The sequence below is a fragment of the Sorex araneus genome, chromosome 5 (assembly GCF_027595985.1).
Source record: "Sorex araneus isolate mSorAra2 chromosome 5, mSorAra2.pri, whole genome shotgun sequence".
In the NCBI taxonomy this organism is placed as follows: domain Eukaryota; kingdom Metazoa; phylum Chordata; class Mammalia; order Eulipotyphla; family Soricidae; genus Sorex; species Sorex araneus.
In genome coordinates, this window is record NC_073306.1 from 214,699,543 (window position 1) to 214,712,184 (window position 12,642).

Consider the following 12,642-nt stretch of genomic DNA (forward strand, 5'->3'; position numbering starts at 1 on the left):
TGCATGAGAAATTTTCATTGTGGATGACTGCTCTTATAAAAATCCATCAACTTTGATAATAGGTCGTCTTTGATAATAGGTCGCCTCCCGGGCAGCTTTGTCCTGTGCTGAGTCTGGGTGGCACGCTGGTGTCCCACTGTCCATGGTGTGCGCTGTGTGTTGGCGCTAGGCTGGGGGACAGAGAACAATGAGCAGCTTGTTGCACCCATGGCACCGAGCCACAGCTGGGGTCTCTTGCTAGTCTGCAGATCCCACGCTACTCCAGAGTTACTTGTGCTTCTCACCATAGTGGAAAGGCGAAAAGTAGCTCATTGCATATTCTCCCAAATTTGAAAAGTGCAGTAAAAATTAATAGTTGTATCTTTTAAAAAACTGTTGTAATATTCCTTGAAATTCATTTGCTCATTTTCAAAGTAAAGGGATAGGTTTCAAATATAATATTTTTCCCAAAAGAAAGTGTAAAAACATTTAATTTGAAAATAGTTTTCTCATCCATGCATTACAATTTTCTCCGGGAATATATAGGATCTGATACTTAATTTCAGAAGGAAAAGGGGTTGTCTTTAAACCTTGATTAAATTATGCTCAGAACATTGCATTATTTTATAAAATTCAAGACAGAACTAGTTTGATAAACGGGATCGGGATCATGTGTTTAACAAATGTTTTCAAGGATTTTACAGACTGTAGAATTTGTTTCACTTAATTTTAGTTACTTTAAGGGACTTCAATAAGGATTTTAGACTAAGGAAGGTTACTTTGTGTGTTTCCTGGGACCAGAGTGACAGTACAGCAGGTAACGTACTTGCCTTGCGTACGGCGACCTGAGTTAATCCTCGGCGTCATGTGGACTGAGCCCCCCCCCCCCCCGGCCCCCAAGTGATCCCTGAGTGCAGAGCCGGGAATCAGCCCTGCGCACCACGTGATGCTCAAGGGTCGCTCCTGGCTCTGCTGGTAGGTGCCCTGTGGGGTGCCAGGGATCCTCCTGGTTAGCTGTGTGCAGACAAGCACCTGCTGGACTGTCTCTCTGGGCTTCTCAGAGCTTTTCATTCACGAATGGCCACTTTTCCCAAGAGTATGCCAGCAGTCGTTCTTCCAACAGTGTATGTTCCCAGAAGGACTGCAAAGGAATATTGAAAAATCTTGACTTTTCAAGTAAGAAGTGTGGCTTAGTTTGCTGTTACCGTTTGTCATGTTTTGTGAACACAACATTTGCTTTAATGTCTTAAACGTGTGTAACTGTACTTAGCTAGAAGGGTCGTGCAGCATCCTGGTCTTCCCTAGGTGATATCGCGTTCTAGGCTTTATCCTCTGCTGTGTGTGAAAGTGTTTTCCTGTTATTCTTTCTGATATGTGGGGTGGAGGGTGGACCCTGCCTGGCAGTGCTCACTGCTAGCCCCCTGCTCTGTGCCCAGAGGCTCTCCCCCACCCCCCTGCCCCGTGGCCCTGGGAGCACTATAGGTGGTATTGTGGACCAGATTGGTCAGCTTAGCCTTAAGTGCTTAACCCCTGGATGACCTCTCTAACTATTTTTATTGAGAACAAGTTGATTTCTTCTGTTTTCTTTGAAAAGCAAATAACACTAAAGTGAAGACCATTTTAAACAGAAGGGTTCAAAAAATTACATGACTTAGTTGTGAGAACCTATAAATATCTGAAAGAGGTCAGATAAACACTTAGTTGAAAGAGGTCAGATAAACACTTGATAGGCTTGTAATAAAATTACTCAAAGAAACCTAAGTTTCATTGATTATATAGAAACCTTCTTTGGTAGTTAGATAAGTAAACCAACAGAAGTAATATTTATTGCCGTGTCAACGATTTTATTTGATGTTTAATTGTAGTCCTACAAAGTTGTGTTTTTATGTGTCCTAGACTCTGCTCTGGGATTTTGAAGGCATTTTGCATCTCTCTGCTTTGCTTGTGTTACTTTGTGCTATACACTTTTGGGACTTCGTGCAAAATGAGAAACAAAAAGCACATTCAAATTTTCTTTATGTGTGAACTCAAAATTTCAAGCTGTATTTTTGGAACTTGCGATCATAAAGTATGTTATGACAATTTAATGTTCCTTATTTCCCAATGAAGTAAGAGTTTAGACTTAAAAAACCATGAAAAACGAACATTCTAGAGCTGTATTTCTAGTTGCTAATAGTGTATACATAAGGACAAACACCCTTGTGTAGGTGAGATCTGGGATCACATCTAAACAAATTAGGGACAGTTACGAAAATGACATGTGAGTTCCTTTATTTTGAGGTTGGAAACAGAATGACTGTTAAGTCAACTTTTTTACAAATTGTTTTTTTTAATCTTTTAAATTTATTTGTTTATTTATTTATGTATGTCGCAATTGATGGTGCCCAGGAATTACTCCTGACTCTGCACTCAGGAATTATTCCTGGTGGTGCACAGGGGGCCATATGAAATACTAGAGATCGAACTTGGGTCGGTTGCATACAAGGCAAACACCCTCCATTCTGAATTAATGCTCTAGTCCCACAGTTGTTTCTATGTTTCTCGAAGAGCTCCTAACATCTTAACGTGTCTAGATTGAGAAAGATACCATCTGCTTTATTACGGCCCTTTGTGTTCGGTGATGTCTTAGGTGGTTTAATAAGTATAATCTTTGTGGTTGCATCTAATTATGAATGAAAGGAAGATCCCACTGTTAGATAATTGAACTTGTTTCCTTTGCTGATTATAATGTCCCATAAGCTAAAAGAGAAATTTTTTATTTAAGGGTATACGTGGAATGTTACGTGGTTGCACATAGTATAATTTTGTACTGTAGTAGCTACACATTAGCATTCATTAACCTCTCATTAGCCAATTAGTCTGTATTTTCATACTTTAGCTAACCAAATTAGTTGTTACTGGAAAATCCAGTTCTTGCTGAAAAATGTTGACTAGAATTCATTACTAGGTTCTGATTATATTACACATCCTGTGTCAAGTTCCTGTGATGATGCTATCTCTGGAAGTAAAATAAGCTTTTGATTTCTAGCTCACGGTCTTCATCCCACACTTAATGATTGTCCAGTTTCTTGAATTTTATGTCTTATACTCAGGTGTATGTGATATAATGGGAGAAAAATTCTTCTGGTAATGAAAAGCATAATCTGTACTTTAACACTGGGTGGGAAAACAAAACCGGTTCTGTCATTAGATATGTCCCCATCAAATCACCCATGTCTCGTGCTGGTGTCTGCTGTGGTATACGTAACAGTACAGTACCACTCGAGGTAATTACTCAGCCGAATCACCCGAAAATTGTAATAATAGTCACACACTAATAATAAACATAGAAACAACACAATTGCTTTGGGAATTGGTCATAATTTTATGAGGTAATTGCTTTGAATCAGTTGTTAGTCCATATCTAAACATAGGGACAATAATAAAGTATTGGTTAAAAATCTATTTAAATTTGGAAATTGTCAAGCTGTATGCATGGAATTTTACCCATCTTTTCTTGTTTTCTCCTTTCCACATTAATAGTGCTGTTATGTACCTATACATTACCTGTTTAATTTTAGCATTACAAAAAGACAAATTTATGTAAGATCAAAAGATATAAGAACAAAGTACAGCTCATTTAGTGACCCAGTTCAATAAGAATTTACTCAGTATCTTTACAAAAAACCTCAGCCTGCATCTGTGATCATAATTGCTAGAAGAAAAATCAGATACTTTGAACTCATTAGTTTTAAGGAAACTTTGTAAATAAAGACTTATTATACTTTGCCTTTGGGATGGGAAATAGTTTAAGTTAAAGATTAAACATAAGAACGTTAGCAAGAAGGATTAGATGCTGTTTGTCTTTTGAATGTGTCTGAGAACTAATGACTACTGAGTATGTAAGTGTTTGAGTTACACAAACTGGCAAGTAGGTTGAAGTATGACCCAAAGTGAAAGCCATGAATTATGACATTTTCTGGTAATTTGGCAGGTATGTAATAATATGCTGTTAACAAGTTTTCTCCTTTTTCTTTCCCTTAGAGCATCTGCCACGCCCAGGCCCGAGCCGGTTCCGGTCCAGAAGGTGTGTTTCTGCTCTAGCACCCTGAGGTACCAGAAGTGCCCAGGGCAGACTGTCGTTTCCATTTCTCTCTGAAGCCATCCATTGAAGTCTTATTTCAGTGCAATTTTCTTGATACAAAGTGATTTCCAAAGCCACATATTATTGATAACATATTTAAACTTATAATCACTTTTAATTTGCCTGTTTTAATTGACAAATTCCAAAAAAGAAGTTGTTACCAAAAATGGCTTTTAATAGCATTTTAACAATCTTTCAATGGTACTGTTAGATTATTGGCAACTACTCTTTTTCCCCCCTCACATGTATTCTCAAATTGCCCTGTTTTTCATTACAAATCTGATTATACTTTTCTTTTTATTTATAATTAAGATGATATTTTTGAAGAAATGTTTCAGTTAGTGGTGTTTTGCTTGCTGTGAAGTATTTGAAATTTTTTCCTTTTTTCCTTTTTTTTTTTTTTTTTTGCTTTTTGGGTCACACCCGGTGATGCTCAGGTTACTCCCAGCTTTGCACTCAGGAATTACTCCTGGCGGTGCTCGGGGGACCAAATGGGATGCTGGGAATCAAACCCTGATCAACTGCATGCAAGGCAAACACCCTACTCCCTGTACTGTCGCTCGAGCCCCCAATGTTTTTCCTTTGGAATATGTCAAATTAAAACATAAGATGGCCTTTAAGCTTTCAATAGTTTTCCTGCTGTTTCCTAAGTAGCAGGAAAACTGAGAGGAATCTTCTTACAAGAAATCTCTCTGCGTCTGAGCCGCCCGCTCCTGTCTGCATGTTGGTGTGGGTCTCGTTGCACGTGGCACTCCCTCACCTAACTGGCATGTGGTGCTCCCTCACTACCTGTCCTCCCTCCGGAACACGCGTGTGGCTGCTCCCCCAGGCTGTGTCTGTCCCCTAACACCCTGCCGCGTGCTCTCCGTGCACCTGTTCTGCATGCATTGGCGTTTCTGGTGTGTGTGTTTGTTTTTGTTTTGCATAGGGAGAACCCCAAGAAGTAGTTAAGCCTGTGCCCATCACATCTGCTGTGCCCAGAGCCACCCCCACTGCCAGCGCGGCCTACAATAAGGCACCACGGCCCTTTGGCTCCGTGTCTGCACCCAGGGTCACGTCCATCCCGTCACCATCGTCCGCCTTCACCCCCGCCCATGCGACCTCCTCATCCCACGCTTTCCCTGCTGCCACCCCCCCGCCCGCGGCGTCCGGACTGCACGCTAGCGCCGTTCTCGGTGCCGAGCAGCGCGCGCCCGGCCTGGCCGCTGGCAAACCCGCAGTTACTGTCCCACGGCAGCCCGCAGTCACCAGCGCGTGTTCCGAGACTGCCCAGGAGCTAGCGGAGGGACAGAGAAGAGGATCCCAGGGGGACAGTAAACAGCAAAATGGGTAGGTGGCCGGGGCGTTTTCTGCTCTACCCAAACTCTTCTTCCAGGAGGCTTCCAGGAACAGGCCAGGCCTCGCCCGTCACCTCTGCCCCGGGGAGAGGCGAGGTGGCGTTGGTGGGCTTCACCCACACGGAGCTCTGTGTTGCACACACAGCAAGGGAGGACAGGCTAACCAGAGCCCACGGGTGCACTTGGACGTGACCTGAACTGCGCAGTAACCCGGTGACCTTTCTCAAAGCCTGGCACAGCGTTGAGCAGCGGGCACTTATAATGCAAGGCGGGCCTTGGATCTGGCTTCACCAAATTCTCTGTTCTGTTATTGGCTCCAAAGTTTAAACAGCAGTTGTCTGTGCGTCAACCTTTACATCCTTCCCCGAGAGAGAGAAGTCTGGAAGGTGCCTTTCCCCATTGAAGAAGTGGTCGTTAGAGACCAAAACCAAGTCCAGTCTGGACACAGCTGCATCACGTGTGCGGTTTGGTCAGGCAGCTGGCACCTGCCTTTCCAGTAGGCGGAAAGGCAAATTCAGTCCTTAAGAGCATCCCGGTGATGGAGTAGCAATCCCAAGGCATTGCTCTACAGCATTAGAAGCAAATAAGCGAATATGCCTCTTAGTGAGCAAATTTAAAACTCAGTAGTTTAAATAGAACATTATAAAATAGTAACTGAAGTTTAAAAATAATTATCACAGTTTTTAAAAAACTATTTAAAGAAAAAAGTTGAGTTCAGTTTTCTGCAGCTCTCATTTGCAGATGATATTTTACTCTTGGAAGTTGAAGACTAAATTCCTTTCTGTCAGTTATTTTTGTAAAATCATTTTGATCACATTTATTGTGACTGAAACGAAAGAAAATGAAGGGGAATAATCTGCATACTTGATAGTTTTTGCCAGTGCCGGCTCCCAGGAAGGCTAATGAGAGCGGCCGTGTGGGTCAGTCCGCCCTGTGCGATACTCCTCGCGAATGCTGGTCCTCGAAAGGGAAGGCGGCTGTCCTCAGCACCGCTGCCATGGCAGCCGGGCACTGCAGGGAAGACGGTGGCAGGGCTCCAGGCCACTGCTGAGAGAGGAGCAGGAGCGCCCGGAGAGCTCCGGGTGGATGTGTGTTTGTGGCTGTGGTGGCTTTCTGTAGTTGTGTGTGTGTACTTCGGGGTGTGTCAGTGTGGACATTGGTATCTTCCAAAGATTGTTACCTCTTCTTTCATGTGAGGAGGAGAAAGAGTATGCTATTTAGGTGCATTTGATGACATATTTTTTGGCATGTCTGTTTCAAGACAATAGATTTCAGAGTACGCAGAATACTGACTCTGAAAAAGCAGCTGCTGCCTATCAAATGCTGGCACCAAAGTGCAGTGGAAACAGACCTGTTGGAGAAAGCGTCTGATCTAAACTCTTCTCCTCAGTAACACATGTTGAGATTTTGTAGGAAAGTCTGCTTGATGGAAAACTGTAGCGATAAAGAGCAAGGATTATGGAAAAGTACTACATTTAAAGCATGAAATCATACCAAGCTTAAATTTTGTGTTTTCTAAATATAGCTGTGGTGGTTATATTAGAAATAATTGAAGCTTTTTTGTTTTGATCAAACTGACACTGCAGTCTGTGGTGTACTTAAAGGGCCTTACTAGTGGCCCCTTAATCAATCAACAGCAGCTCTGGAGCACATGCCCGGAATCCAGCACTGTGCAAAATTGAGGAGAATAGGAATTACTACACACCCCACATCATTAACAAGCAAGACTGCTTTGCCTTCACAAACTGGTGTGTTTATAAAAGTGGCTTGGTTTAGAATGTTGTCCAGATGGTAGTGAGACAATGAAGGCGTGTTTTCTGTGAAAACAAAGAGTGGCGTTTGTGGAATTCTTAGACACATCTGCAGTGTCCTTTCTCTCGCTCTGCTTAGATTACGGAACTCAGAGACACATCCCACACTTTACTGGGCGAGGATGTGTCATTTTGAAGAGCAGGTGTTTTGTGATATTGATGAATATGTTTCTGTATTAGGTGTCAAACTGGTTTTCTGAAATAACTGGCATGGTTTCTACTAATTATGTGATTCTTAAATTTCCCATGTTATTTTAGTGTTGCAAAATAATGCAACAAAACTTCTCACATTTGAAAGTTTTTTCAGTTATTTTATTAAAATAATATCTCCCAGTAACAAAAAATTTAGAGTTCAAAAGGATATAAAGTTAAATGCCTAAGCTATCATTTTCCTCAGAGCAGAACTACTGTTTATTTTAGTGCTTGAAGATAATTTGCCAGTTTGATGGACATCACATCCAAATTTGTGTAGGATTAATAAACATTAGACACTAACAACTGCAAGGGTCTGGGACGGTAGCTGTCAAAGGATGCTTGATTGCATGCGTGAGACCCGGGGTCCTGTCCCCTTACCCTGTCCTTGAAAAAAAATGGCATAAATAAGTGCTTGTTAATTAAGCAGTTTTACTGAGAAATGATTATTTACCCACTTACATACTATAACATAATGAGTATGTTAGTAATTTTAATAATTCTGTGTAAGCATTTTGCTTCCTTCTTGTAAGTAATATTAAACTAGGTGCTCTAAGCAGTGTCCAGTCTTCTACAGAGGCAAATTAATGGCCTTGGGTTACTGTTTCTGTTCTGACTGAGAACCAAATAGGAATTTCCATCCCAAGGTGGAAGCTCTTTCCAGCAGGCAGATTAGGAGAATTCTCCTCCTTTCCCCGGCCCTTGCATTATAGTGCACCGCTGCTTTCCGAGGTGAGTCTCAGGCCGCTGGGATGAGTCTCAGCCGCATTCAGCTGCAGTGTGTTCTAACACTTCCCACGGGTAGTTGGAAGAACCAGGCCTTGGAAGATACGGAATATAGTAAATAAGGTGATAGTAATACTCTAACATGCTTCTCTCTTTGCAGAAAACACAAGTTACAAAGTTAGTATCTACATTTCTGGAGAGGAAATATGGTGATTCATATATGTGTAAACAGCATGAATGCCTGATTTTTGCAAAATTAAGTTGAATTTTGCAAAACATCTATAATTTAGAATAACCTTATTTTGTTTTTGATACATTTGACTTGCATTGTTATGTTGTGGTGCATTGCTTAATGTTTTGGTAATAAGTAGTAATGTTTAACTTTCGTCATAAAGTATATGTGGGGTTTGCAGTGAAACGGTTTAGAAGAGCTGATACTTGGAGGAGTGGCATTTACATTATTTAGATTGGTAGAAGACAAAGATAAAATTTGAAGGGAAAACATAAATACATGTTAAAGTAGAAAATAGAAATCTGAGTTGTTCTTCAAATTTTCATCAAAAACTAGTTTCCCAGATAAAATCTCTAAAGCTGTTTTGATTGTTTTAAACACATTGCTAGAAGGCTTATGCCTGTGTGTGAATTTATGTAATAGAAAATTAGTTTGGGGCACCACCATCAGCTTCTTAAATGTTATAGTAGTCGACAGAGATGTTGGAAATCACTCGTGTAAATTAAAAATTTCAGCTTTTAGCTTTTGGTATGAATGGTAATCTGACTAGAAATAACCGCCTCAAAAATTGTTCAGAATCACATTATGTAAGAACTTCAAACAATTTCGTGAAATTATGATTATTCTGAATAAAACTGGAAGCAAGGAATTTTAAGACAAAACCAAAGGATTAACTATTAAATTTTAGAGTGTATCTGTGGCTTTATTAATTGAATAATTTTATGGTTGTTACATATAGGAATACTAAAATGCTTGTGAAATGATCCAGAGAGGATTCAGTTTTTGCTTATTTAAAAATAATATTTTTATTTCTGTTTGGCTTTGACTTGGAGCCACACACAGTGCTCAGGGGCAACTTTTGCTTGGCCTAGAGATCCAAGACCGTTCCCCGTGGCGCTGGGGCGTGCCGTGGTGCTCAGGACTGTGTGCAGAGTGGCCACGCTTGCCCTTAGGGCTGGCTCCCAGATCCAGGCGAATTAATGCTTAGTCACAGATATTTGAACTAGTTACTAGGTTTCAGTGTAATGGACACTTCTGCGTTTAAAGGCGAAACTATAGATTTAAGCATTTAGGTGAGATATTTTGAATTTTGATTCAGATTGATTATTAGGTATTAATATGAGTTGTGCTAGGTAATTCTAATTGTATTTTGTGCTTTCATTCTCATTTTAAACTTTGCTTAAAATCTCTGTAATTTTCTCAACGCATGCATCCTATACGTCAAAGGTTCCCAAACTTATCTGTTCTACTGTTCTTTTTACTGAAAGAAAAAATGATTCAGTACTCCCCTGAAACTTCCTTTAAGCAAAGAAGCAGAGAACACCTTCACTCCCTCCTGGCTGCATGCAGGCTCTGCCCCGCATCCTGCACCCCCTCAGTGTCTCGGGGGCGGTTTTGCCTCTGGGTGAAGAGAGCTCAGATCTGAACTGAGAACGAAGCTTTATCTGTCTTCCTCTATGCTTGTTTGTAGTAATTACAGACTCATGGTAAATGGAGTGAATTCTGACTATTATTAGTGAATAATATACATAACTAGGAGTTTAATTTGTTGGTATCTGAGCAGTTAAGGAGACTCTCCTGTCAACAGATCTGCTTATAGAGATTTTTGTGTCTTTACAAGACATTGGAAAGACAGAGATGTAATATTCTCAGAGAAAAACGAGCGTCCTGTAATTTGCAGCTGGCCCAGGACATGGGAGAAATGGTTGCAAAGCCAGGACAATAACAGGGTTTTCTGATTGTCACTCTGGCAAAATACCACTGGGTGTCTATTTGATGATCCTGTTAGGGAGCATTGATCTGTTTAGTGAGTTATTCGACATACTCTGCTCAGAGTGGGCGGTGCTGGGGGTGAGCGGCGTGCAGCCAGCCTGTGCTCTGTCTCAGGCCCCGGGGACCCTTCCCGTAGAGCTAGGTCAGAGTAGGCGCAGGTAAAACTGTCGGAATGATTGACCCCTGCGTTTGGTGCAGTTTGTCACTGCATTGGAGTTTCCAACTGACTGTGATGTACGAGATACAGATACTCCCGCTCAGTCTAAATGTCTGAGTTTCTCTCCCTATGTCAATTGACTGATGGACAGTGTGTTGATAGAACATGTGGAGCTTTTCCTTTAGTCTTCCTTGGCCATAATGAAATGGAGCTATATTTATTTATTTATTATATATTCATTTAAAATAATATTATACTTAAACATCTACGTGAAGGAATTCTTTCCCCCCTCTCTAGATGTTACTAACTTAGCTCCTTTACTGCCTTGCATCAGGTTTGCCTCTCTGGGTCATTCCTAATACAGGAATCTGTGGCTCCTCCCAATCTGCTCTGAACTCGACCAGAGAGATCGTACAGTGGGGAGGGCACTGCCTTGCGTGCATCTGCCCCAGTTTGGCCCATGGAACACTGTGGTCACCAGAGCCCGCCAGGAGGGGTCCCGGGAACAGGCTAGGAGTGAGCCCTGGGCAGTGCCAGGCATGGCCCCAAACCCAAGGAAAAACATATATGTATTTTAACCCTTATTGGGATTTCCTTATAAATGAGGGTGATGGTAGTGGAGAATATGAAGATTGAGTGATAAGTCATTATTTATGACCATCTGCTTTCTGTAGTTTTAGATCACAGTATTTTTAAAAAATAAGAAAAAAATTTAATAGCATATTATTCCCTTAAATATATAAGTTGGGATAGTTTATGTGAGATTATTTTTCTTCCTGGGATATATGTTCCTTACATTGTGTAACAAATAATTTTTTTTCTTATTCTCATCTTAAGCATGATTCTAAAATAATACTCCTGTATTTTGTGTCAGATAATTACATCATAGTTTATGTGTTATCATAAGTATGTTATGCTGTCTTTCACTAAGATCATGACACAAATTTGGATTTGTGCTAACATTAATTTTATAAGAGCCTAGGAAGTTATCGAAACAGGATCTTGGCGCCTGAGATTGAGTGGGAGAGTGCATGCTCTGCATGTATGGAGCCCAGGATTTCATTGTTGGCACCAAAAAAAGAATTCTCTCGATAATTTAGTAAATAAGTGTTTTAGGAGCCAAAAAATTAAAAATACACCCACTCACAAACTGTTGTCTGAGTAATAACAGTGTAACAGAAGTTTGACTAATATTTGTTTTTCTTGTTGTTTCTGTTTATATAATTTTGAAGCATGGTATTTGTATAACATTCCATAAATTGATTTTTGAATTTTGCTATATCATTTTCTCTTTTTTCCTTTTTTGCCTCATCCTTGTTTTCCATCATCCTGGGAACATCGATCTCTTATTTGCTCTATCACATCTCTTTTGTGTGTGTATCATTCTTCCCATCAGTAACCCTGGCAGCATGTAAGTATCTAATCAGTGATTCCTCTTGTCATTTTCATCACTTGCTCTCTGTAACTTTCCATCTTGCTTTCCATTTAACACTAGCAAATTTTACTAGTTTCTCCTCTCAAATAATTTTCAAACATGTGGTGGAACATGGAAAACATGCTTTTCAATTTAGAATACCTCCCATGAGTCAGTGGTGCTGAGTGTTCACTGCTCACATTCTGGCTGTAGTAAGTAGAGGTAAGCGAGACCTTCTGGAGGCGAGTTTGGGTTATGGGTGATGTGTGGTGAAGTAGGAGAGCAGTGTAGGACCCCACTGTGTAGCGTTTCTCTAAAGTTTGAAATGAGCTTTCTAGTTTGGGATGTCTGTTTTTTGAAACATAAAGTTAAGTGGTATCATTTTATTATTCTATGGGTTTTAGCTTAATGCCGTTACATAAATCAAAGCTTTTATAGAGTATAAATTACACACCTGAAATTAGCATCATTAGAGTAGAACTTCAAATGTTTACGTTCCTGGATTTCTATTTATGGTCCATTTCTACCTTCTCTCTGTTTTGAAATGGAAAAATATAAGGAAATAAAAAAAAAGTTCTATTCCCATGAGTTTGAAGAATCGACATTATCTTTAAAAATTAAAATTTTTTTTTTAAATTTTACTCACAGTGCACGCATTAAAATTTTAATTTTAAAAAATTAAAATGACCTTGATACCTGAAGTATTTTACAAATTCAGTGCAATCCTTTCAGAATTCCAAAGGCATTCTTCAAGGTCACAGAAAAATGCCATTTAAATTGGTAAGGATTCCCCTGAATAGAGTTGATTCTGAGAAGAAAGAAGAATGTGTAGCTTTGTGTTCCTCAACTTTAAATCATTCTTTAAAGTCATATTAATCAAAACAGTCTGGTATTAGAA

General features: G+C 40.2%; 1 protein-coding gene across 9 annotated transcripts in view; it reads left to right on the forward strand.

Moving 5' to 3' along the window:
* Nucleotides 1-12,642, forward strand: part of PDLIM5 (PDZ and LIM domain 5) — a 170,188-nt gene that overhangs the window by 91,817 nt on the left and 65,729 nt on the right. For 3 of the 9 annotated variants that reach the window (XM_055140589.1, XM_055140590.1, XM_055140592.1), the window contains exons 4-5: nucleotides 4,003-4,045; nucleotides 5,340-5,431. In XM_055140589.1, coding sequence (XP_054996564.1) covers nucleotides 4,003-4,045; nucleotides 5,340-5,431 — 135 coding nt within the window. Of the gene's footprint in view, nucleotides 1-4,002; nucleotides 4,046-5,030; nucleotides 5,432-8,328; nucleotides 8,346-11,726; nucleotides 11,742-12,642 lie in introns of all 9 variants that reach the window. The other 6 variants (XM_055140591.1, XM_055140593.1, XM_055140586.1 and 3 more) reach the window with 4 other exon arrangements.